Source organism: Lipomyces japonicus (assembly GCF_038497905.1).
Source record: "Lipomyces japonicus strain CBS 7319 unplaced genomic scaffold V1514scaffold_40, whole genome shotgun sequence".
In the NCBI taxonomy this organism is placed as follows: Eukaryota; Fungi; Ascomycota; class Lipomycetes; order Lipomycetales; family Lipomycetaceae; genus Lipomyces; species Lipomyces japonicus.
The window spans coordinates 26881-52161 of record NW_027117852.1 but is presented as its reverse complement, the minus strand read 5'-3'; the positions used below and the strand labels follow the sequence as shown (position 1 = coordinate 52161).

Here is a 25281-nt window from a genome sequence, read left to right as displayed (position 1 = left end):
TTGACCAACTGCACGTATTCCACGGTGTACCAATGGCTTGTTCAATAGCAAAGGCCGGGCGAGGAATCATTTCAACACAAAAAAAGACATCAGAATAGGTTTAATGCTACTTCAGCTGACATTCGGATTTTGTTTATGGAAGAAACAGTCCGTAAGAAATAACTTGATTGATGTATTTGTCAGTATTCATACGAACGGCCAAGCGATTTGGAATGCGCATGAGAAATATGATGTCGGATACTATAAATTCAAACTCAGATGGTATCTTGAATAGTCCAAGAGAGAAATCTAGTGATTGGGAAATTGCCAGCTTGTCATGTTCTATCCATGGGTGCTCAGATGTCCCATTTTAAGGTTGGTTGTGTACCATATTGAATCTTCAATCTCCATTCTTTTTTTTTTTAAAGAATAAATAAATAAATAAAATTCATATCAACACAAATTCATACTAAAACCAGTCAAATAATGAATCATTAAAAAAATAAAGAAAGAAAAAAATAAAAATATAATGAAAACTAGTGGAATTAAAAATCAAACGTCCCAACACATGATGCAAGTTAAAAAAAGAAAAAATAAAATAAAATAAAAAAAGAAATCATACTTTAAAAAAAAAAAACAAAAATAAAAAATTATGCATAGTTATCGTAACTGACGAGAAACAGTCATTAGTTGAAAAATTTGAGTTTGTAGAATATTACTTCACAACCAGGTGCCATATCGTAATCGAAGAAGATTTTTAACCGTTTCCCATTCATCATCACTTTTACTAGATTGTGTATTATTCGCCACCTCTGACTTTTCTGCTTCGATCGGTGATGCCTTGGCACTCAATGGCGGTGACATGACACTGGCGGTTGTCATGGCAGGCGAAGACAAACTTGTGGTTAACCCCGGAACCGGAGGTACAACATCATCGTCATCGTCATTGTAATTATCTTCAGTTTTTGAATTCACTGCCGCCACGGGACTTAAAATTATCCGCTCTGGCCGATGATCTTGACTATCGGCAAGTTGTTGTAATTGTTTTTGTTGTTTCACGGGCCTCTGAAGCTTGTTTTCATTTTCCTTTTCCTTCTCCATGACAGCAGCAGCAGCGGGTTTGTCCTTTTCCATGACAACATGCGCTTTGCCATCAACCGACATGGAAAGCCTGATCTGACCCGATGTTGCTGAGTCATCAAGCACGATTGAAGACATCGCAGTGGTGGCTTGATCTGGCGATTGGCCGGTGGCAGTACTTGGCACCGGTTGATTGGCGGTGATCGTATCGTGATTGCTTAATGGAACTGAAACTGCATTTTGCACTGAAGATGGTACGGGCGTGAGAACGCCTTTTTCGATCGAGGCCACGCTGGTATTGATGGTAGACGTAAAATTGTTGGCACTAGTAGCAGTGATGTTGGTAGATGTGGAGGTCGTATTAGCCGATTCTAATTGATCGATGGAAAAAGTGTGGAAAGAATGCAGGTTATTGTCGTTATTATCATTGTTATCATTAATGTCGTTATTATCGTTATAGTTATTGCTGCTACTGGTGCTGCTGTTATTATTATTATTATTATTATTATTATTGTTGCTGTTGTTGTTGTTGTCATTATCAGAAGAAGCATGCATCAAGATGGCTGGATCGACAGGATTAGCATCGGTATACGATAACGATAAAGATGTTGAAGGTGAAGGTGAAGATGTTAATTCTGTGGTCATGATGGTGTGTTGGCCATCTTTTTCTTCATCATCAAACATGAGCGTGCCTCGTTTGTACATGTTTTGAATGTACGCGTCCACGTCGATCTCGGGCGTCAAGCCGTTCTGCACCATGCGCCTGCAAGACTGTCTTCTGTTTTGAAACCAAATCTAAAATCAAAGTAAAAAAAATTCGTTAGCATAAATATATTATTTTAAAAAACAATGACGCGTGTTGCTACGCGTTCATCCTTTGGTCACAGGGGGGTTCGGCGGGCTGTGACGAGCGAGGGGATTATTCGTGCAACAACACAACCAACAAAAAAAAAAAAAAAAAAAAACCTACCTGAACCGCCTTCTCAGTCATGCCGACCCGTTTTGCAATTTCTTGCCTGGTATGTCGATGTGGTTTTGGACATCTCATAAATTCGGTGTGCAAGATTTGCAATTCATTAGGTGACGTTCGCCTGCGCTTGCGCCTGGCCAACGGAGGGTTATCAATCTCTGGTTGCCGAAGGGGGTACGTGGTTGGTGAATGTGAAATAAACGCAAATGTGGGCCTGACAATTTCATGAGAAGAAGACATGATTGATTAACAAAAAAAAAAAAGCCGGCAGAATTGATGGTTGTGAAAAGGAAAAGGAGAAGGAGGGGGGTGGTAAAAACAAGCAAAAGGAAAAAAAAAAAGGTGAGAGCGAAGTAAAAAAGGCAATAACAAAAGAGGAAAAAACTAATTATGTATTTTATGGGCAGCGCAAAAAAAAAAAAAAAAAAACAAGCAAGGTTTGCGTGCCTTTGTATACGAAAACGGAAGGATAAGACGTTAGTTCGCAACACGCGTTTTTCTGTTATCAATCAACAAGCGTTTTCACGCGCTGCTATTACTGGACATGATAACTGGCACGCTGATGTTGTTATTTTGTTTTAATGAGTTGTGTTACCCTGAGCCACTTTAGTCCATTCCGGGTTTAAATTAGTTGTCAGTGCACACCTTTCATTAACCCATTCAAGCACCGGGTTCAGCCAACGTTCATCTACGTATACATACATAGATACATACATACATGTATGTATATATATATATTTAAATGTATTGTACTTTATATAATTGCCGTCTATATAAATCATATGTAAGTTTGGTGCATATTTGATTTCATATATCGTATATCTCATGTAAGTTTTCGAAATTTAGCGTACGTGCAAAACAAATTAAGGTTGCTATTTTAGATTAGAATCCGCTAATTTATACAATAACTTTTATTAATAGTTCTGGTACAGTACATTGTATATATATGAACGCCAGGGGTTCGTTCTATATAACGCCGTTCGTTGTTTTTCATGATAACCATATTTTTCAATTAAATTAGACTTTTCAATTAAGCACAACTTGTTTGTAGCCCATGTAGAATCTTTTTTTCCTTCAATTATTTGTTTGCCCTGTGTCTCTGGCAGTGAATTGTGCTAACAGATCAAAACTGTTTCTAGATTTGCGCAATGCTGAACGCGCCGAACTGGGCTAGCTACGGGCCATACAAAACATCATTAAATATACACTTTCCAGGTCACACTTGTTTTATTAAAAAAAGAAAAATTTAGTAAAACATCAGGAAAAACTTCAATTATTAATCACACAAAACACACGAATGGCCATTACCCATTACATTAATTTTCTCACTAGGTTATTTACTGTTTTACTCCAGCTCGTATAGTCTCACCAGCAAGATCAAGGTAAAATATCAAGCGGGAACAAGTTTTTTTTTTTTTTTCTACAGAGGTAACTCGTTCATTGATTTGTTGCCTTGTTCGTGTGTGAGCTTTCTTTTTATCTTGGATGCATCAGCACGTCTTCTCGGATGCATCATGTTTAATTTTCACCAACCGTTGTTGCTCCAACAAGGAATCTTCTTTTAGTAGAAAAGTTTCTTCGCCAGGTACGATGCTGGTTGGTCAGTATGAGACTAAGGATTACATCTACCATTTATTTGCTCACTCATGTCCACCAACAATGTTGACGCACAATGAATCGTAAAATGTGCAAAAATATCACATGGAACGTCTATCCCATCTTTAAGTATCAGTCATATTGATCACAACTCCATTTCTTCGGTAAGCACCGCAACCTGAGTGCGTCGCCAAGTCGCCATTGTAATATTTACAATAACTGCCAATCACTGCTACCGGGATCCGTCAGTCCCACGTCAGATTAAAGATATTGTCATTGCAAGACGTGGCATAAAAGGAAGAAAAAAAAAATTTAGCTTGCCAGGCTACGTGCCATTAGATACATGTTGACCACATCATGTTCAGATTTGAAATTCGACATGTCATCAGTGGCTTTCAAAAAAGCGTCATGTTGAATCCTGCTCATTTTTAATTGTCGCAACAAGTCATCTTTCTCCCGTTGAAAAAAATTTTCATAATCAGAAGCAGCAGTCATGATTTCACAAATTCGGTGATCATCTTGTATTTGCCCAAGTTGAGCACGGCGCAGGGCATTTCGAACGCCATTACGAACGTTGTCGTGTTCCGAAATATCGGCAAGGGATTGGAACGTGAATTCCCTGGATGATGACAACGATCGCAACGCTCGCCCATATTCGGAAGCATTACGAGCCAAACGAGTGGTCGCACATAATTCAATCGCATATGCCATGTCGAGCAGGCCTAATTCCGCGCCAATACAGATAGATGCCAACAATCGGAGACAGATTCTTCATTGAAGCAATCGCGGCCTGACGTTGATCAAATTTAATCTTTCGCAAATCACGAACCACGCAATAGAATTTCTTTCGAGACATGTTTCCTATTGCCCAGGGCGCAGTTTTTTTAATCCACCATGGAGATCACTATAATCCATTTCTATTTCCACTTTCGTGCTTTATACTTTCTTTATATTGATATGTGTATCCTTAAGCATCCCCTTGACCAGGTATATAAATACGTACCGTTTTGCTGCTGTGCTTAAAAATGAAAATGCGGTGTATTTTACAGATTGATAAAGCCAGGGGGGGAACAAAAAGTTATCAGAGAAAAAGTCTGACCCATGTAAAAAAAAGCCACGTATAAAAAAAAAACCAAGGTGAAATTGGTCTACCGATTTGTTAATTAAAACTTGATACACGCTAACTCGGACCATTTGGCATCGCCAAAGTAGTCTCCTCGCATTGAGATTACGCTCCCCCCCTTCGCCCCCTTTTTTTTATCAATTTAAATTAATAAAAACACAAAAATATAGCTCAAGTGTATACACACACGTACACATTCAATACGTGAAATTTTTTTTTTTTTTTTTTTTCTTTTTAAATTTAATTTTATTGGTTTAACTTGTCCGATATGCACTTATTAAAATGCAAGATGATGCAAACGTTCATCCTTAATCGGTGATCGATTCATAATCTATAATGATCAGGGCAAAATAAATAACTCAGGCACGACACGTAGATGATTTTAATTTTGTACATTCCCTTTATTTTATTTTATTTTTTTTTTTAATCTTTGCGGTGCAATTAATTGTTCTTTCCTTGTCTATAGAAGTACCACATGCAGATGAATTGTCTGATTTTGTTTTGTGGGTTTGCCTTACTCGTTCAAGGAATATATATATAAGATGATAATACGTGATCACTTCAACTTCATGATCGGCGCGTACCCAATCGGGCGATATACAAAATAATCAAACGTAATGAAATTAATGAGAAAAAAAACCTTAAAATGGCATTTTCAGAAAATAAGCATGCAAACCACTACGTCATATATTTCACACGTAATATGGTGGTCATATGAAACAGCTTGATTAATTGAATCAATTGTGCATAACGTACAAGTCAATTATATAACATAATATATATACAATACAATATATTTCGTAAAAGAAAGAAAAACAAAATAAATTAAAATGTAACAAAATAAGCCCAGTTAATAAGAAAATAACAGTCCCAACCTGAATTAAACAACAATTTTTTAATGCCGAAAGAACAAAAAAAAAAAAAAATACCAACCTATAATGAACAGTGAAAAAATACAAAAAACAAAGAACAAAATAACCTAAACTGAAAAACACAAGTAATCAGTCTATACTAACACATTAAAAAAAACCCCTTTTAAAAACAAAAAAAATAAAAGAATAAAAACAAAACAAGCCAAAAGATCTTGTTACGCAGCCACAATGCCGCGAACCCATGTCCAGACTTTATGAGCAATTCCTCGATTTTTAATCTCATTAGGTGATGCAGTGGTGGCAGATAATGATCTTTTTCGATTATGATGATGATAATGATGTTGTTGTTGAACGCTAGGCAGAATTGAATGTGATTTCCATCCGGGCCCATCATGGTTTAACTTATCTTCCAACTTGGCAAGATTGCCAGCTGATTGCGACCTAGTAATGGCATTTTTAAGACTAATCACCAACGACCGACGTCGGGTATTGTTATTATTGGTTGCCAATCCCGCCGCAGATGAAGGTGGCAACGATGAAGCATTAGGACATGCAGCAGTTTCTGCCGAACGTGAAGAAGACGTGGTAGAAGTTGAACTTGAATTAAGCAACAGGTCATGCCGAATTTCTGGACCCGGCTCACCTAAAATCACGTGGGAAAAATCGTCAATCAGTGCTGGAGGTTCATCACAGTCCTTTTCCAAACCCGGATGATGTTCTGTTGCAAACGAACTAACAAAATCTTCCCAAACACTTCGTCTTTTTTCCTCCTTTAAATTTACTAGCTCCTCTTGATCACATGGTGAAAAATCTGCAACCAATGATTTGCTAATCTGACCCTGACCGTCACGATCATAATCATGATCATGATCATTGTCATCATTATGATCCTCCTCTTCCTTCTCCTCAGTCACGGCTTCTTCAGTAACAACAGACATCTTGCGTTTCATGCCTCGCATGTTGCGATCATCTGGAAGCGGAAAAGCTCGTGAAATGCTATCTGAAAAAGTTTTAAAATCAACACTTCGCGTGCCATATGTCCAATCATGAATTTCTGGTGCGGATTCGGACCGCTTGTGCCGACCTGACGAAGGAAACCTTGCACCAGAAAGTAGTGGCGGCGTTCCAGATGGGCCTAGTGCCGCATCCAAATCAATCATTGGTTCCGGAGTAGATGTGCGAGTGAAATAATGAGGCGCTCTTGCACGTGAGGGCTTGGGAGGAGTGGCAGGTCTTGCCGGTGGCACAAATTCTTCATCGTCGGATTCTGAATTATCTGATGATGATGATGATGATGCTGACGTCGTGGTGATATCTTGTTGTTTGCTGCGAGAGGAGGACCGAAACCGAATAAAGTTACCAGCCCATGACTTGACCTTTTTGTGACTGCGGCGCTTTTCAGAATTTGTTGAAGACGATGAAGATGATAATGAGGATCTGGATGTAGTAGATGTGACCGAATTACGGTGGGCAGACGCTGACTCGTGGAATGAGGGAGTAATCGTGGTGGTGGTCGAGGTGGAAGTCGTGGTTGAGTGAGAAGGGATGAATTCAATCGCAGAAGAAAACATGACTTTTGCCTTAGCCGGAGGTGATGTCGAAGCCGACGAGACGGTAACCAACGATGTTGCGGAGGAGGATGCAAGTGATGCAGACGAAGTGCAGGGCGATTCAGGCCGAGCAGGCGCCAGCGATGGCGGCGGTGGCGATTGAGTCCTCGGCAGCGATGAAAGGTCATCTAAGGAAACCTTAAGCGTGGTGGCTCCGGTTATTGGAAACCGTTGTTGAACTTGGTTCAGGAGCTGGTCTTGCTTAATGTCAGCAAGAACGTCTCTTGACATTGCTGCCGACCGCCTGTGGGCGTGGCCCCGAATGATCTTTGGTGTAGCAACAACGGGGGCCGCACTAGCTACCGGCGTCGGCACTTGAGCAGGCTGATGTGGTGGGACATAAAGTTGCTCCTGACGGTAGTCATGTGAGATGGCTGTCGATCGTCGGTGGGCGTGCGAGTATGCCGGACTTTTCGGTTTGCGCGGTTCCGAAAGCACAGGCATGGCGAACTGGGACGAAGATGAAGAAGTAGAGGAAGAAGCAGGTGATGGTGCGGATGAATTCAAATGAGAATGCAGCGGAAAAATAAAGGCCGGAGCCTCTGAAGACTGCAGGTTCAAGGCCACAGCTGACATTGCATCTGGAGACGAGAGTCAATACCAGCAGTAGTATATTATCAAAGTGATCGACAGTGGATCACAAGTGCACGTACGGGCGACAATTAAAAAAAAAAATAATAAAAAATAACCACAAAAACCAAGCAAGCCAGCAACAGCCGAACCCAAAAACAAAAAAAAAAAGAAAAAGCAAAGACGGGGTTAGCACAGATAAAGCAGGGCCTTCTGTGATGCGGTTGCGGTTGGTGGTTCGCAGTTGGCGAGAAAAGACATGAAGCGTTTGTAACTAGGTAGCTACAGTAGCATAATAATAATAATGATTGTAGTCATCCAAACTTTGTTCTCGATACGGAGTCCGCGTTCATGCAGCAGAAGAACTCTAAACCGTGGTTGCCGGGTCAGCCGGTGTGACTAAGGTCTTACATGATCCGGAGATGGTCGCTACTTGCCGAGTCGCACCTTGGATTGAACGCTTGCCTGCAACGTTGCTGTGCACGTACTGGGTTGCGTGTCTTGCAAAATAAAATCTGGGCTTTTTGAGTACAATTTTGGGTCCTGGGTCCTGGCAAAGCGCATCGGATTACAACGTGGCTGTAGAGTGTAAGTGAAAGTGTACATGTCGTTGCATTCAATCCATGTAATTCATACTCATTTCATCATAATAGCATAGCGCTTCATCAGTCCCTGCTGCTGCCGCTGCTGCCTCGTACTCGGTCCGACCGGTCAAGAAACCGTGCTGCGCCACTGATGAAGACAAGCCACATGATTGATTCAATCTTTAATCTTATCGTGCAAGTATTGTTTGCACCTAAACTCCCACTGTCATATGCCAAAACTACGCAACACAAATGCGCATCGTGCCCGGTCGGCATTGAGTTTGTCTGACTGACTAATCAAATAATTCTGGGTTTTGGCGCACCAGCACTCATGCTGTGCTGCACTGCACTGCACTGATAAACGAGCGTCGTGGCTTCTTGACCAAGATAAAGGGCATTGTTATCTCTCTTCTTGCAATGGTATACCCACAGCTAAACCTCTTATAACCAACTAACGAAGCTCCTATACCTTTTGGTCTATTCAAATTCTCGCTTAATCCTGAAATATTATTAATAATTACAATATTTTTTTTCGGTTTCTATTTCTTTCTTTTATTCATTTTGATAACAAATACCAAGTTTTAATACCTTCACGTTTCTTGTGCTCATCCGGCCATTTGCGAATGGAATCAGACCATCTCCTTGTTCTTGTTCACGGGTATGTCATGTCGTATGATGACTTTGACAACCCCGCTAATATTATTGTTTTATCTTGCAGACTTTGGGGAAATACTTCACATTTTGACTACGTCACTCGTGCAATTGACAATTACTACGTCTACAATGACCTGGCGGAAAACAATGCGTATGAACCATCTCCGGTCAGAGACTTGATTTCTTTATCTGATTCAAACTTCAAGAAAAATCTTGCTCCCAATTCAAAATACAGAAAACCAAAAGTACTGGTCACAAAATCAAACCAAGGCTACTTGACATATGATGGCATTGACATGTGTGGGGCAAAAGTGGCCCATGAGATTGAGCATGCGCTCGACCAATATGAGACATTAGGCACGCCTATTAACAAAATTTCCATAGTCGGTTACTCTCTTGGTGGACTCATGGCCCGCTATGCTATTGGCATTCTTTATCAAAAGGGCATCTTTAAAAAAATTATGCCCGTGAACTTCACCACTTTTTGCACTCCGCATGTCGGCGTGCGTGCGCCTGGTGCCGACCTGGCAACCACGCTTTTCAACGCGCTCGTGCCTCGAACAATGTCCGCCACAGGCCGGCAACTTTTCATGGTGGACAAGTTTTCTAATTCGGACATGCCGTTAATCTGTTTCCTGGCCGACAGGTCTTCCATTTTTTATCATGCTCTCACGCTTTTCTCTCATCGATCATTGTACGCAAACATTGCTAACGATCGACGAACGTCTTGGTTCACGGCCGCCATTTCCATGACTGATCCGTTTTTGGATCTGCACGCGGTTACCTTGCATGGCTTACCCAATTACGGTCCGGTTATTCTTCAACCTGATGACCCAGTCTCTGTCAACAGACCTCAACAAAATCATCGCGGTGACGATGCGACAGTCGTCGTCAACGACGATGACGACAACAACTCAACGTATCGGCCCCTTGTAGATCTCTCCACTGGTGGCGCGCTAACCGGTGTCAAATCTCGTGCCCGACAACTAACAGTGTTGTCATCATTCTTCATAATGCTTTATAACTTCTTGGTCGTCTCTCCCATATGGGTTTTTGCCTTTTTAATATCCGCTGCCATTCAAACTTTTCATTCATCTCGTCGGTTAAGAGAATTTCATTCCGCCAAAAAAGGAAGATATGGCATGGACGAATTTCGCTTGCTCAGGCTTGACGAACAATTTGAGGAAGTCGTTGATACCGTACTTGGAGATTTGGTACCGTACAGCATTTCACATTCAACCATTGATGTAAGCACGGATTCGACCTTCAAGGGCGAAAAACCTGGCACGGATGGAGTTTCAATTTTTTTAGATTTAACTGCTGACCAACGGAAAATGATTTGGTCACTTAATCAACTTTCGTGGCAAAAATTCCCGGTTCATATTACGAAAACTAAGGCTGCTCATGCGGCCGTCATTGTTCGGCACATGGATTGGAAGGGCATGGAAGAAGGCGAGGTCGTGATTCGCCACTGGCTGACCGAGGTCCTTAAAGTTTGAAACTTGGATTATATATAACCAAGGTGCTGCTTTTATATTATATTTTTTTTTTTTTGCCAACACATTTTGTATTAATTGTAATTATTATACCATATTTTTATAATTACATAATTTATACTTTTGTTCCTCCTTATTGTTTTGCCACATAGCGTATATTTAGTATGATACTGCTCGTGGGCCTGTGCGAGCTCGCCGACGGCGAACCTTACATTTGTCGCGTTCCCCAGGATCCGCTTATCGGGCGCTCATGATAGCCGGTTTACATCAGCAGTAGCTCCTGCTAACAAAAAAAAAAAAAAATTCCTTGACAGGTTTTTGTGTAACGCCGTGTGAAAACAGTACTGTTGAGCGGGAGAACTATCAGATAATAAGTAGCCCAAATGGCATGGTCAAAGCTGACAACATTGCTGCTATTCCATGTGGTAGTGATTTGTCTAGGATCTCTTCAATTCGGATATCATCTCGTGAGCACTACTATAAATATGCATGAAATCATGGCTCCAAGGTTATAAACTGACAAAAAAAAAATAAACAGTCAGAGTTAAACGCGCCAGAGGCTTATTTTTCATGTCAAATACGAGATCGTGAAGGGTATTTCGGACCGAATGCGTTGCCAGACTGCATCCCCATGGGGCCGTCTCGCGTGGGTCTCGTAAACTCGATATTCAGCGTGGGAGGGTTTATAAGTGCCACGATTGCCGGCAGAGGTGCTGACAGGTTTGGTCGTCGTGGCTTAATGATGATTAATTCGATCGCATACATTGTGGGCCCCGTAATCGTGGCCGTCGCGTCAAATTTTTACCTGTTCATGCTCGGCCGGTTTGTTTCTGGCTTGGGTGCCGGCAGCATGCTGATCGTAATCCCAATATACCTTAACGAGATCTCGCCGGTTGAATATTCTGGCATGATTGGTGCCATGTGTCAAGAATTTGTCAACCTAGGCATCCTGTTTGCGCAAGTCATGGGCGTCTTTCTCAGCTCGTTCTCTGGTTGGCGCGTGATCGTGTCGATCGGAGGCATTATCGGAATCGTTAACCTGGTCTTACTCCCGGCATGCGTGGAGTCTCCGAAATGGCTGGCACTAAATAATCGCGTGCATGATTCCAAAATATCGTTGATCAAATTACGCGGTCTCAATCGTGGCACCGTGACGGAGGAGCAACTGGCGGAGATCAACAACCTGATTCAACAATGGAGACTGAAACCGGAACCATCGAAACAAATTTCTGGTGGTGCCGTGCAGGATTCGACGGATCTGGACAGTGATCATGACACGATTGCCAGCATCACGCCATCATTGGCACCTCGCGGACTCGATAGTCAGTTGGCACTGTTTTTGGAAGAAGAAGAAGAAGAAGAAGGCAGCACGTTGCAAGGTTCCGAATTGGCTGACGTGTCGTCTGATTTCACCAAGGTTTCATATCACGAGTTTTTAACATCCAGGACATACAGGCGTCCATTAATTGCAGTCGTCGGCGTGCTTACCGCTCAGCAGCTTTGCGGAATCAACACCATGATTTTTTACGGAGTCACGATTCTATCGTCGCTGTTTCCAACCTTGGCTGTTTTGGTCAACGTTGTGATTTCACTAATCAACTGTCTTGTTAACCTTGCCGTTGCGCCGCTCGTTGACCGGGTCGGCCGTCGACCATTACTTTTACTGTCCGAATCCGGCATGGCAATATGTTCTTTTTTGTTGGCAATAGGCATCACCAGGAACGTGCAAATTTTGTCTGGCTTGGCTGCCACCGTTTTTGTGGCCATGTTTTCTATTGGCTTGGGCCCGATTCCTTTTTTAATCATTCCTGAATTAACCGACGCGTCATCCGTAGCCGTGGCTCAAAGTGTTGGGTTTACATGCAATTGGGTGGCCACTTTTTTGGTTGGATACTTGTTCCCAATTTTAAATCAGTCCATGGGCGGATACGTGTTTTTTATCTTGTCCGGAATTGCCACTTTTGTAAGTTTTTTTTATTTTTTTTTTTTATTTTATATCTTGCCCTCTTCCCCAATGTACATTGTGCTTGTTTTGCATTGACTAACATTTATTAGTATGTTATGTTTACGCTTAAATTTGTCCCCGAGACAAGAGGCAAGACTTCATTGAGAGAAGTCTGGGGAAGTCTTATTGAGTAATTTAGACACCAAAACAGTTACGATGTAATGAAATTTTGATTGGATACGTAAAAAAAAAAAATTTTTTTTGTTGAAAACCGCTATTTCATGCTTTTCGTAGTGCTACTGAGCATTCCCTTCTCTTCAAAAAAAATATTCTGAACTACAGATACGCACCATCCGATCAAGAGTTATCGTGTTGAGCGCAGTTGAGCGCATGGTCCAATCACATGTCCTAAAATAAAAAATATAGTACTATAATCAATTCAATGTTTAAAATGTCAGATGTTCAACTCTCAATAAACAATTGCTTCCAACAAATAAAATCCGATTTGAAAATAAATTAAAATGTGGTATTTTTAGCCGAGTTTAAAAAATCGCCGTTTGGGGTAAATGCAACCTTATTTTTTTTTTCCTTTTTTTGGAAAAACTCATTTTTTGTAAAATCGCAAGGCCCGACTAAGTAATTGATAAACAACAGTACGTACCAGTAAACTACAATTACTTGTCTGTTTATTTGTTTAAGGATTCACAATATATTGTGGGAAGCGTTTTTTTTTTTTTTTTTTTTTTTTTTGGTGGCTTTTTAGAACGTGGTGACGTTGCGGCCAGATATATGGCTAGTTTTTTATTGGAATCTTCATGGCATCTTCAACTTCTTCATCATCATCATCAGCAGCAGCGGCAACGACTACGATACCATTAAAATCAAGACCACATTATACAAATAAAACGATATGGACTGTTGATAGGGATAATTTTGTACTTGATGGTTTAATTCAAGCCACCGGTAAGAACTTGCGAACCGAAACCGGATTTTCCAAGGAAGCATGGAAAATGATCACGACTGCGTTTAATGCCAGGTTCCGAACAAGTCTTGAAAAAACTCACATTAAGAATCATGTTCAAATTGTAAGTTTAAACCTTTTTATTTTTTGTCTAAAATTACCGCGTCATGGAAACGGGGTTAAATAATTGGAAAAAAAAGCCCTGACAAAACTGATTTGTTTGCAATTACAATTTATTATATAGCTTAAACGAACATTTGAAGCATGGTTGCAATTAAAATCTACCGAGGGTCTTCATTGGAATCCGGTCATTCGGTTGTTTGACGGACCGGAACAGATCTGGGACAGGTACACAATTGAGTACCCGCTCGGCCGGCATTTCAGAGGCAGGTCGTTCATGTACGAGGACAAGATGCGAATTATTTTTCCTCGCTACGTGGTTTCCGGCACAGGTTCCGTGACCACGTCTGACAACATGCGTGTTCACGCGGTTGATGGTACCAGTAATGCGAATATTACGGCAACCGCGGTCGTCGCCGGTCAGCCTGCACGGCCGATGCTTCACGAGATGACTAGCCACGGCAGTGTTGGTAACAGGAACACTGGCCAGGAGCATATTACAGACAACGACAACGATGACGATGACGATGTTGGCAAGCACTTGTTTGAATCTCATCATGACGCGATCAATCACCTTGCCGGCTTGGCGGCGAGGTATCCTATTGACCCGGTTCTGCCCCAGCAATCGCAAGCACATTCACAACATGAACATGAGCAACCGGCTTCACCATCACTACCACCGTCACACCTACGAAATCCAGCAAGCACGGGCATGCCGCCGTTGGTAACCGAGTTGAGCAACACGTCAACAACGACGATCCCGACAAAGCGTCCATATGTTTCACCGGTGGTGGATCAGGATGCGCTTGCCACCGTGGCCAAGCTCATAACTGAATCAATAAAAGAAGTGTTTGACAATAATATAATAAGACCGACGCCACCACCACCACCACCGCCGCCGCCATCGTCATCGTCATCGTCATTACAAATAATGCAACACACTGATGACGCCAACTCGCGATTTCAAACTGCGGTTAAACTTTTATCCCGCATGCGTCGTGAATTAGAATGGACAAAAGAACAGTATAAGCATGCATTAGCCGTACTTAGGCAACTTGATGAAAGTGGTATTATTTTATTACTTGAAATGGATGAAGATGTTCGCGAAGACTTTGTTCTTACCAATTTTTGATACGATTGGAAAAAGAAAAAAAAATTTTTATTACCTGCTCAGAAAAAAAAAATATTTAACTGGCATCTAGACTTGTCGTCCCGCGTCAGTCCATTCGATTGATGACTTGGAATCCATGATGTCTACAATGTCAGATTCTGATTGTCCTTCTCGCGTTGCAATTGCTGATGATGATGATGATGATGTCAATGATGACGACCGTGGCAACGACTGCGAAGCTGGCGTGGGCAAATGAGTTTCGTGCCCGACGCGGTCATTGATTGGGCCTGAAATGTGAACCACTCTGTGGCGCAAGTTCGTACTATCGAGTTCGATCGAATTACTAGTATGAGTCCTCATGGACGTCACGTTAATTTTGGATGTCCGAAACTGGATTAATGACCGAAATAATGTTTGGGGAAGCTTTGGACCAAGCTGAAGATAACTTCACGTCAGTAGGGAAAAAAAAAAAAAAAAAGGGACAGATACAATATATTCTGACCTTGACAGCTGGAATTGTTATTCCGTGCACGATTATGCTACTCACGACAAGGAAATAAACAACCGAAGATGCTATCTTGATTGTGTATTTAATCTCATCTGATGGTGACCATCGGTCCATGGTTTCGCGAAGAACATGCAGGTAAAAAACGGCACCGATTCCAATCGGTCCGAAAAAACTGAGACCAGCATGATTATTAGTATATCATCAAGACGAAAAGCAAAAGGGAAAAAAAAATTGTGATTGGCTAATACGGTATCCACATACCCGGCAAACACGGCTTCACGGAAATTTTCAATCCTGGGGATAAACTTGTATAACGCGAGCATGATCGGCAAGCGACGAAATATAAGGATCGCAATGGCCATGACGATAAACCTCCAAACTGGAATCTCGTATGTTGAGAATTCCTTTGTGACCGTTTAGTTTGTACGTTTAAAAAAATAAATAAATAAATAAATAAAAAGGAAACTTACCGACCAACCAATAACGGCACCAAGCCAAGCAAACATTGCAATGTTTAGAATAAAATCCATTATTGCCTTAACAAAAGAAAAAAAAAAAAATTAACAAAATGAATATAACGGTGATTTTGTGAGATAGAAGAAAAATGGGAAATATTTACTTGGAAACTGTCTTCTTCGGTTTCTATTCGGAACCAGTCGCTTTAGCATCATGGTTAAATTTTGTTCACAAAAAATACTTCAAGACGACCAAAAAAACAAAGATAAAGATAAAGGATAAAGGATAAAGGCAACAAAATATGGAAATGTAATAATTATGACTTACTCCCTGTCACAGATTGTTAGTTATTAATAGACAATATAAAAGGACCTTTTTGTTCTTTCTTACCAGGTAAACGCATTGCCCGCAATGAAGCTGTATAGATTAAAACCCCCCGGTAAGCAATCTTGATCTATTAATATCTTGGGTATTGATTAAATCATACCAGGCAAGAAGATCATCTGTGCCAAACAAGCCAGCCGTGCCGACGACAAACAACTTTTTATAAAATAAATTAAAAAAAAAATTTAAATTTTAAAAAATTTTTTTCATGACCTTACCGCTAAAGCAAACACAAAAACCAGGAAAGATTCATTATCAACCATGTTTCTATAAGCAAAACGAGATCCCTTGATTTTTTTTTTTTTCCAGTTTTCATCATTTCCCTCCCCCCCTCTTTGGTTAATTCAAAGGAGAGAAATAATGGAAACAATGGAAAAAAAAAAAAAAAAGTATTGGGGAAAGCATATCAGATTATGAATTTCTCTTTTTAATAAATTTAACCAACAGAAAAGAAAAAAAAAAGAAATGGGGGTAATCGACTTGACTCTAGCATAATGCAAGGCATGCATGGCAACGTATCCAACCACGGCACCGTATGCCACCGATAATATGACCTGATAAAAAATGGTTTCCAAAATCCAAGATTTGGCGATTTGGTCGTTAGGATGATGTAAAATATCAAGTGCCAAAAACAGAAAAGGGTATCCAAAGCCTGTTCATGTTTATTTGGTTCAAATTGTTAGAGGAAAAAAAAAAAAAAAAACCAAAAATTTTTGACTAATACCGTCATTTGCACCAGATTCTGCTGAAATCATGTTTCGAAGTGATTTGGCAACATGCTTTTCCGCAAATTTGCCCTTCACGATCGAGTTGCTCAAAACCGGATCTGTAGGCGTGATACATGCACCAATAATTAACGCATCCAGCTATGCAATCCATATTCATTAGCAATTATTCATTTATATATATATATCAACCTGACTCAAAAAGCAAAAAAAACAAGAGGGCCATACATATCTCAAATTAGGTATGCACAACCAAATAACAAGTCCGGAAATGATCCACATGGCAGACATGACCGGCAGCAATAACATAATCATGCTAACCCATTCCGTTCGCAGATACCGTGCCGGCAATTGCACGCCAGCCAGAACCAATTGCACTCCCAACACGAGCCTGGTAAATTCTCTCGTGATTTGCTCTTGCCCGTCTGGTTGGCCGTTATTATAATCTTGAGGCCTAATTAAATCTGTAGCTTTCACAAGAACTCCAAATAATAATGATGGTACTGTATTATTGCATTAGTTGAAACAAAATTATAACCTCGCACAAGGTTTGAACAAAATATGTCATACAGGCTTCGGAAACGTAAAGACGTTCTTTGATCACATATGAGACTAATCCAAACACCAGTGCGAACCCGCCTAGAAGTGCGCACACCAAATTAAAATTGCTTATCGTAATTGTCGGCATGATATCATCTCAAATATATATATATATATAATTAAAAAAAATTTCAAGCAAGGACTTGCAACTTGATTCAATTACATATTGGCAAAAAATAAATCCGGGGATGGGATTTTGCCGCACGGTTGGTTCCCCCGCCTTTTTTTTTTTTTTCATCCCACCTTGGACGCGTCTCGTACAATCAATTCATTCGAAAAAAATAACAATAAGCCTGGTACACAATTTTTGGTTTATATCATTTTTTTCTTTTTTTTTAAAAAAAATCAATTGAGATCTTTTTGATTTGATATGGGGTTTAAACGGTTCTCCAAAGGTACTGCCGCCAGTGGTGGTGGTGGTGGTGGAAATAAGCGATTTAAATCGCATGACGACGCGACCGCCAGCGGTAATGATAATATTCTTGACATTGATGTGAGTCCCAAAAAAAAAAAAAAAAAAAAATAAAGAAAATATAAAATTTATTATATAGTTATATTAAATCATGTTGAAACTTCAGATTGGAAGCAATAAAAAAATTACGGTTAGAGAATTTAAAGGCACGGCGTTGGTTGATGTCAGAGAATATTACACTAAGGATTCAGAACCGGGCGAGAAATTACCGGGCAAGAAGGTAAAACCGATACAGACTCATTTTATGCATTAAGATTATAGCTAATTTTTTTTTTTTGGTAACAGGGTATCAGTTTGACTGAATCAGTATGGCAGGAATTGTTATCTCATCAGCAGGAAGTTTCGGACGCGTTTGCAAGTTTAAAGAAGGCAGAACCGGATGATAGCAAGGCTGATGATAGCAAGACTGACGAGGACAAGGTTGAGGAGAAAAAATCTGAAACGGACAATCATCAAGAAAGCAATGATCAAGCTACTAGCGAAGAAGAATAATGAAGACAGAATAAAATAAATAAGAGAAAATGATACTATAAAGTAAAAAAAAAAAAAAATTAAAACTCCATGCTTAGAGCCTTACCTTTCCCCTTGAACTTGCCATTACTACCATCAGCAACCTTGCCGCCTTCGAAATTATTTCGAACTCGCAGGTAGTGCCGAAGTTCATCTTCACTCACGCTTGCCACCAATTCGCGTCTTGCCTTTTCAAAATCAGGTAACGTGACCACGACCTTGATATCTTCTGGTCGTGCTTGCGTGTTGAACCACCATCGCGTCGTCACCGGCGGATCGAACGCGCGAACTTTTTGATCGACCAAGTCGGCCACGCGGGTCATAGCGTTCAACATGGCGTCCGAACATAACGCGTAAAAATCTGCACCCGTGTACGTGAACGGACAAGTATCGGCCACGAGACGAAGATCTAATTCTGGACTCAAATCGAATCTAAAAACAAAAAAAAAAAAATTAGCAGAAAAACAAATATAAAATCAAAAAATTGCATACTTTCTAGTCAAGGCTTTTAAAATCGTGAGTTGCTTCTCATGAGAATCCGATACGCCAAGGTACAACATTTTGTCGAACCTGCCCGGTCGCAACAGGGCTTCGTCAAGCAAATCCGGCCGGTTCGTGGCCCCCACAACAAACACGCCTTCGCCTCCGCTTCCACTCATGCCATCAAGCTCTGCCAATAATTGAGACACGATCCTGTCCATGACGCCTCCGGAATCACCTTGGTTGCCACGTTTGGGTGCAACCGAATCCAACTCGTCAAAAAAGACGACGCACGGCTTGGCATCGCGTGCCCGTTGAAACACCTTGCGCACGTTAGACTCGGATTCGCCAATATACATGTTTAGCAATTCCGGACCCTTGACTGAAAAAAAGTTAAGTGAGAATGATGTTGCAATGGCTTTTGCTAATAACGTCTTGCCCGTGCCAGGCGGACCATAAAACAAAATGCCACTGCGCTTTTTGACTCCGCCAGAGAACAGGTCTGGGTACTTGAGTGGCATCTCGATAGTATCAAAAATTTCTTTTTTAATATCGGTCATGCCGCCAACATCTTCCCATTTGACACTAGGAATTCTTGGAGCACCGATCGAATCACTATACCTCTTGCGAGCCTCACTGATGGCTTGTTCAAAATCCTGTGGCAAAATTCGTACTCTACCACCGCATGCCAAGATAACACTCCTCGAATCTTCTAAAGTTGCCTCCACCCTGTCCAACGCAGCCAAGTACGCAGCGTTAACAATTGCCACAAGATCAGGAGGCACCAAACCGGCTGATTGCAGGGCCAGGCTTGCAAGACTGACCTGCGGACTTTGAGAAAACTTAACATTATTAGAATGTGTTAAATAATAAAAAATTTCCTTTCGCTCGGCTTCGGTTGGAACGCCCACTTCAAATTCAAAATTGAAAGCTGTCCACACGGGCTCAGCTAGCTTGTCAATATCAGACGTTGTGGCTACTAGCACTACGCCCGGAACAATGGACTGCTTGATCAGGTTCACAACTTTCTCCGTCACGCTTGCCGGTCTGGTTTCAGTCTTGAAAGCGATAGCATCAATATGGGTTAACAGAATCACGCATGGCGCGCATTCCTTGGCCCGATCCAATCTTGCGTTAAGCATGGCCAAGGTCTTCACATCAGAATCGCCGATCGTATCGTATGCCTTAATCTCAAAAACATGAACCCCCAGTTCTGCCGCTACTGATTTGGCAAGCGTAACCTTGCCAGTACCTCGCTTAGAGGAATAAAGTAAGATTGCCGTATTCAGGGACGATGTTGCAGCAACGGATGAAAAACTGGCTGTCAAAAGTCGTTTGAACTTGATTGCAAGCGGTGACGTTGCTGGTGGCAGACATGGGATTGAGAAATATGATTGCCAAGATAGCATGGAAGTAGATGGAAGCCGGCAAGGTTCAGTGCCGGTTTGCACAACCCGGGTGATTGCTGGGTCGACGATTACTGCTGCAGCCACGAGGTCATCGGCGTCGCTCTCATCATCCTCACCATCATCATCATCCTCACCATCATCATCATCATGGACATTCCCCACAGAAGTTATTTTAAACCAAGCCACTGCCGATAGTTCAATATTAGGAATACTCATGCCGTCGTTGGCAGAATCAAAAAAGTACAAAGTTCTTGCCAAGGTTTCGTCAATCGGAATCGGAATCAGGTCATGTTTTGCCACGATTCTCCTTCGTCGTTCAAAATACGCGCGCAAGCCAGAGATGCAGGCGTGTTGAAGCATGCGATCGGTTGACACTGCGGTGGGCACGCGAGCGATCGTGATTTGCTTTGCCACGGTTAAAGATAGTTGTGGTGAGGATTGAGGACTCAAGGTAACCAAAGATGGTGAAGATAGGTTAAAGACAAGCATGGGGGAAAGGTAGAGTTTTGATGGGTCAAAAATAAATGAACACGTTGGAAACGAGTAGAGCCTAACCGGTCGCGTAAATTTTTCCGTTTGCAATTGAACCTATAAAAAAACAAAAACAAAAAATTAAGAAAGACGGTACATATTTAAGCCCCGACAAAAACACGTACCCAATCGCCAGAGAAAACACCAAGAGAGGCAAGTGTTTTGGTGGAGCAAAACGCTCGAGCAGCTTGGTCGTCAGTTTCAAGCCCGAGAGGTACAAGAGAATCAAACGAAACGGGAAACGATAGCGATTCAATCGGGATGGACAATGAAGATTTTGTTAAGCCGGCAAGACCGAGATAGGCAGACAGCGAGCTGTCAAACTCATTCATTGCTGGAAGTGATATTACCGACTCGTTGTTTATTGAAATATTGTCATGGTAGAATTCGTTGCCGTCTTTGACTACTGTGATGGTGGTGACGCCACTGACAAAGATGCCCTGGTCAACCGGATCACATGCGCGAACAGTACAGCCGGCTTGAACAACCTGGCCAACGTGAAGAACATGGCTTGAATTCAAAACAATGCAAGCCAGTTGTTCATCTGGCAAAGCCTTTAACTGGTCGTATGCGAGTAAAGGCGCGGAAAGCACGACGAGATCAAGCGGAATGGCCGACACCGCCTGCAGCCGGACCTGCTCTGCCTGGCAGAGTCCCGAGCCAGGAGGGAACACGGCCACGCCTGGCCGGACGTTATGGCCAAGCAAAACTTTGTCAGCTTCTTGGTTTCCGTCATCAACTCTATAGATTTGCCAGGATTTGTGAACTTCGACCGCAACGTGCAGAGGCACGGTGGTTGTGCTGCCAAACAGATCGTCTAGTAAATCCCGAGCCAGCCGAGCACGACGACCATGAAAAAATTCGGCCACGTTATCATCGCCGTCATCCAACAAGGCAACGGTGGCCTTGCGCACTTTCGACGGTCTCCTTCGCCTGGTACTTTCCGAGGAAATTCCCGAAAGATCGGGCATGAAGATGGAGCGAATGGGCTTTGACTTAATGCACTGCGCGCACAAGTGTGGGGGAAAAAAGAACAAACGAAAGCCGCCGTGCACGTGCATGGGTAGGGTGACAGCTGAAGACTGTCGCACAAGATAGAGTTAGAGTTTAGATGCCCGGCCGGGATAGCGCCAAACTCAGAATTTGGGTTTTCTTTTCGGCGGCCGGACGCAACAAACCGAGCAAGCGACGGGAAAGCGTAATTAGATTGATTACATTTGAGTATCGTACTCTGTCATTTATATATCGTACCACGGATGTATATATAGTTAGTTAATATATAGTTATAGTTAGTTGGTAGCGACAATTAAGCTGAGGATAGCGCCAGGGCACACACCACCACCACCACCACAATCCCCAAGTCCGCTCGCTACCCAATCTGGCGCTGTCTGTCTTTTTCTTTTGGCCCGCTCCTTTGCACTTTTTCTGTTTTTCCCCTGGTCTTCAGCCCCTCCCCTTTTTTTTTCCTTTAAATCTCGCCTTCGTCCCTAGTTGGCCGCCGTGCCTGCGCTCGTCGCCCGCTCGCCTGCTTTGTTCTCTTCGTGTCGCCGCGCGCAGCTCAGCTCAAGTCGTGCTTGCTGTGGCCCCACTTTCAATGACTGATCCGAATATCAAAGACCACACCGCCAACAGTAGAAGTCTTATCAACAACAACAACAACAACAGCAGCAGCAGCAACAATAACGATAACAATGCAATCTCTAGTAACAATGCTCCGTCTGCAATAGGCGTGCACTCCATACCCTCTCTGGCACATTCTGGCCTACCACCTGCAACCTCAGCCACGGCAGTCGCGTCGTCATCTGAATCTGTTCTGCCAACGCCGCGGAATCACTCAATACCTCTTCCTACGGGGGCTACACCTGCTGCACCTCACTTTCCTCTGCAACCCCATTACTTTCCTCTCCAACAGCAACAACAGCAACAGCAACAGCAACAACAACAACAACAACAACAACAACAACAACAGCACCAACATTTATCAGATATGCTCGGCGCCACGGGACATGGCTATGTTGATTTTTCGTCCCAACTGCCCACTCCGCCAGGCAGCGGCGGCGGACCCGGTTCTCAGCAGCCGTTATCAGTGTCGTTCCAGCACCAACAGCTTCTAACGCCGCCGGCCGGTTCTCAGCAGCTAGCCCCATCGTATAACTACCATCCTACGACTGCGCATGCACCTTACGTGCCCTCTCCTGCCTATGCTCCTCCTCTTTTGCCTGGTGCTACTCACGCACAGTCCGGCCTGCCGTATCACTACCCGCATCATTATCAACAGCAGCAACAGCAACAACAGCAGCAGCATTCTCCCGTCGTTGTGGCATCTTCTGTTTCTCATGATCCCAATAATCAATTCCCTCCATCGGGCGTGAAGCCGCGCGTGACCACGACCCTATGGGAGGAAGAAGGCACACTGTGTTACCAGGTCGAGGCCAAGGGCATATGCGTGGCTCGTAGGGAGGACAATGATATGGTTAACGGCACCAAATTGCTTAATGTGGCTGGCATGACCCGCGGCAGGCGGGATGGCATTCTCAAGAGCGAAAAGCAACGACATGTGATCAAACTCGGTGCCATGCATCTTAAAGGTGTATGGATTCCTTATGATCGGGCGCTCGAGTTTGCCAACAGGGAAAAAATTGTGGACCTGTTGTATCCGTTATTTGTGACCGATATTAAAACATTCTTGTATCATCCATCGAATTATGTTCGCACAAATCAGGTTTTGACATCGGCTGAGGTTAGAAAACAACAAGAATCGTATCGTTCAATTCAACAATATCATAATCATCAACCTCAGGAGCAAAAGTTACTGCAATTCGGGTTACCTCATCGGCACGACGGTCTGTATCAGCAGCAGCAGCAGCAGCACCATCATCAAGCTAGTACAACGATGACTACTATTAATGAGTCTCATGCCGGATCGGTTCAGAACTACAATTCATTTCATCAACGGCAAGCTTCAGATCAACCCATGATTAAGGAAGAAACGTTATTGAATTCTCAATTTATGCCATCGCCTTTGTACCGGAATAACTTCAACAATAGCAATCCGCCTCCGCTTACTGCCGCGTCTACGCCGTATGATTTTCTTCCAAATCATCAATATCGATAATTTTATAAAAGTCGGTTCATTTTTTTGGTTTTAGTTTTTGTTTAACATTGTTTTATTTATTTTATTGTTTTTATGAATTTTTTTTTATAGCGGGATGGGGTCAGGTGTTTTTGGATGATTTTTTTGTCATGTATTCTTATATATTTTACTTTACTTTGCTTGCTTGTTTGGTTTTTTTTTTGTTTATTAGCTGTATTGTACTTTTTATGTTCATCTATTATACTTGACCCTAGCTTTTTTTAGTTTGCTTTTTGTATGTTTTTTGTTGGTAAATGTTTAAGCGTGGCTTATTTATGTCTTATGAAATTGATGTTTATTGTTTACTGCATTTTTTTTTAAAAGGTAAAATAAAAAAAATAAAAAAAATTAATTGCCCTTGTTTGGTTGATACAATATACTGGATCTGAAGCAATTTAATTCTTGATTTGCGGAGAGTAAAATTTTAAACTTTTGTTATTTTTGGCCAACGTTGGTGTATATTTATACTGCATGGATACTCCGTAGTGAATTAAACGTTTCGCTCAATAAAATTTATATGCTCCATAAATTTAAATTTTATTTTATTTTTGGCCAGTGAACTAGAGTGGGCCTCTTCCGGTATAAAATTTCAATCATAACACATGATTAAATAGATGGTTAGCAAATTTATAATGTGCTTGATATGAACTTTACACGAAAAACCATGGTGATTTTGCATTGAGATATTTTTTCGAACGAGATGTTCATAGTAGTTAACTAGTAACTAAATGTACTTGCAAATAGTTGCCTAAAAATCACATAATATATATATACAATTAATTGAGGGGGCCAAGTTTAAATTTTTTTTTTAACTTTTCTACGTCGAGCACGGGACGAAGACAAAAAATATTGAAAAAAAAAAATTATTACTTGATAAACAAAAAAAAAAACATATAAAAGCCATAGATCATTCTCGACATAACAAAAATTACTTAATTGCAATATGCACCAATGCAAAACTAGTACCATTGTGAAGTATAGATATATAAAGTGCATATAAATGATGAGTGAGTTACACCCCCGGGTATTGGCCAGACCCACAAATATGCGGGTGACTTTCAAATTTTATTTTCATTTTGGTATTTCCCTGGTCAAGGCATCGTCAAAAAAAAAAATAAAAAATAAAAAAGTTTTCTGCAATTTTAATTTTTTTTTTTTCAACTTCATTTTTTTATGATTATCTTGAAGTTTAAATCGGTAAAATACTTTCACACCGGTGCATACATTTGTAGATTATCTTTGCTTCAACGGCATAATTTCTACTACTACCAACGGAAATAACATTTGCACTAGCTTGAGCGTGTTCTAATTTTTTTTTTCTGCTCATCCGTGATTCTAATTGTATATAGAAGAGCTCGTTTTTTATATAGGTGCATAACTATAATTTGCAACCTTTAAACCC

General features: G+C 41.6%; 8 protein-coding genes across 8 annotated transcripts; 4 read left to right on the top strand and 4 right to left on the bottom strand.

Moving 5' to 3' along the window:
- Positions 1-1818: 1818 nt before the first annotated feature.
- On the bottom strand, positions 1819-2269 carry V1514DRAFT_284226 (Homeodomain-like protein; the record flags this gene model as incomplete). Its single annotated transcript, XM_066925142.1, has 2 exons — positions 1819-1854; positions 2030-2269. Coding segments are annotated over 2 exons (276 nt in total), but the record flags the coding sequence as incomplete, so codon positions are not given.
- A 3199-nt stretch (positions 2270-5468) lies between these two features.
- On the bottom strand, positions 5469-8108 carry V1514DRAFT_335361 (uncharacterized protein). Its single transcript, XM_066928378.1, has 2 exons — positions 7884-8108; positions 5469-7811 (listed from the first exon to the last, which is right to left on the bottom strand). Exon 2 carries the CDS (start codon positions 7804-7806, stop codon positions 5836-5838), a length of 1971 nt encoding a protein of 656 aa, XP_066781807.1. The 5' UTR covers positions 7807-7811; positions 7884-8108; the 3' UTR covers positions 5469-5835.
- Positions 8109-8777: 669 nt separating this feature from the next.
- On the top strand, positions 8778-10670 carry V1514DRAFT_297363 (putative serine esterase-domain-containing protein). The gene is made up of 2 exons (XM_066925458.1): positions 8778-9042; positions 9103-10670. Exons 1-2 carry the CDS (start codon positions 9008-9010, stop codon positions 10535-10537), a joined length of 1470 nt encoding a protein of 489 aa, XP_066781806.1. The 5' UTR covers positions 8778-9007; the 3' UTR covers positions 10538-10670.
- On the top strand, positions 10671-12932 carry V1514DRAFT_335355 (major facilitator superfamily domain-containing protein). The gene is made up of 2 exons (XM_066928377.1): positions 10671-11001; positions 11073-12932. The coding sequence occupies exons 1-2, from the start codon at positions 10918-10920 to the stop codon at positions 12573-12575; spliced, it is 1587 nt and encodes a 528-aa protein (XP_066781805.1). The 5' UTR covers positions 10671-10917; the 3' UTR covers positions 12576-12932.
- A 1826-nt stretch (positions 12933-14758) lies between these two features.
- On the bottom strand, positions 14759-17432 carry V1514DRAFT_284212 (Sodium/hydrogen exchanger family-domain-containing protein; the record flags this gene model as incomplete). Its single annotated transcript, XM_066925141.1, has 12 exons — positions 14759-15106; positions 15174-15351; positions 15441-15583; positions 15650-15715; positions 15799-15838; positions 16026-16052; positions 16123-16175; positions 16238-16286; positions 16500-16671; positions 16744-16885; positions 16973-17247; positions 17315-17432. The coding sequence occupies 12 exons, from the start codon at positions 17430-17432 to the stop codon at positions 14759-14761; spliced, it is 1611 nt and encodes a 536-aa protein (XP_066781804.1).
- Positions 17433-17534: 102 nt separating this feature from the next.
- On the top strand, positions 17535-18349 carry V1514DRAFT_353814 (PC4-domain-containing protein). Its single transcript, XM_066929560.1, has 3 exons — positions 17535-17837; positions 17923-18036; positions 18102-18349. The coding sequence occupies exons 1-3, from the start codon at positions 17715-17717 to the stop codon at positions 18306-18308; spliced, it is 444 nt and encodes a 147-aa protein (XP_066781803.1). The 5' UTR covers positions 17535-17714; the 3' UTR covers positions 18309-18349.
- A 392-nt stretch (positions 18350-18741) lies between these two features.
- V1514DRAFT_335343 (P-loop containing nucleoside triphosphate hydrolase protein) lies at positions 18742-21747 on the bottom strand. Its single transcript, XM_066928376.1, has 2 exons — positions 20872-21747; positions 18742-20803 (listed from the first exon to the last, which is right to left on the bottom strand). The coding sequence occupies exons 1-2, from the start codon at positions 21715-21717 to the stop codon at positions 18803-18805; spliced, it is 2847 nt and encodes a 948-aa protein (XP_066781802.1). The 5' UTR covers positions 21718-21747; the 3' UTR covers positions 18742-18802.
- Positions 21748-21998: 251 nt separating this feature from the next.
- Positions 21999-24254, top strand: V1514DRAFT_335342 (uncharacterized protein). The gene has a single exon (XM_066928375.1). It carries the CDS (start codon positions 22341-22343, stop codon positions 23859-23861), a length of 1521 nt encoding a protein of 506 aa, XP_066781801.1. The 5' UTR covers positions 21999-22340; the 3' UTR covers positions 23862-24254.
- The last annotated feature ends 1027 nt before the right edge of the window (positions 24255-25281 follow it).

Excerpts from the sequence above, each read along its gene's own strand:
- V1514DRAFT_335361 (XM_066928378.1), bottom strand. The coding sequence starts at position 7,806 with ATGTCAGCTGTGGCCTTGAACCTGCAGTCTTCAGAGGCTCCGGCCTTT.
- V1514DRAFT_297363 (XM_066925458.1), top strand. The coding sequence starts at position 9,008 with ATGGAATCAGACCATCTCCTTGTTCTTGTTCACGG. Across the intron at positions 9,043-9,102 it reads CTCCTTGTTCTTGTTCACGG|ACTTTGGGGAAATACTTCAC; the intron begins GTATGTCATGTC and ends TTTATCTTGCAG.
- V1514DRAFT_335355 (XM_066928377.1), top strand. The coding sequence starts at position 10,918 with ATGGCATGGTCAAAGCTGACAACATTGCTGCTATTCCATGTGGTAGTG. Across the intron at positions 11,002-11,072 it reads TTCAATTCGGATATCATCTC|TCAGAGTTAAACGCGCCAGA; the intron begins GTGAGCACTACT and ends AAAAATAAACAG.
- V1514DRAFT_353814 (XM_066929560.1), top strand. The coding sequence starts at position 17,715 with ATGGGGTTTAAACGGTTCTCCAAAGGTACTGCCGCCAGTGGTGGTGGT. Across the intron at positions 17,838-17,922 it reads ATAATATTCTTGACATTGAT|ATTGGAAGCAATAAAAAAAT; the intron begins GTGAGTCCCAAA and ends TTGAAACTTCAG. Across the intron at positions 18,037-18,101 it reads AGAAATTACCGGGCAAGAAG|GGTATCAGTTTGACTGAATC; the intron begins GTAAAACCGATA and ends TTTTGGTAACAG.
- V1514DRAFT_335343 (XM_066928376.1), bottom strand. The coding sequence starts at position 21,717 with ATGCCCGATCTTTCGGGAATTTCCTCGGAAAGTACCAGGCGAAGGAGA. Across the intron at positions 20,804-20,871 it reads GTGTTTTCTCTGGCGATTGG|GTTCAATTGCAAACGGAAAA; the intron begins GTACGTGTTTTT and ends GTTTTTTTATAG.
- V1514DRAFT_335342 (XM_066928375.1), top strand. The coding sequence starts at position 22,341 with ATGACTGATCCGAATATCAAAGACCACACCGCCAACAGTAGAAGTCTT.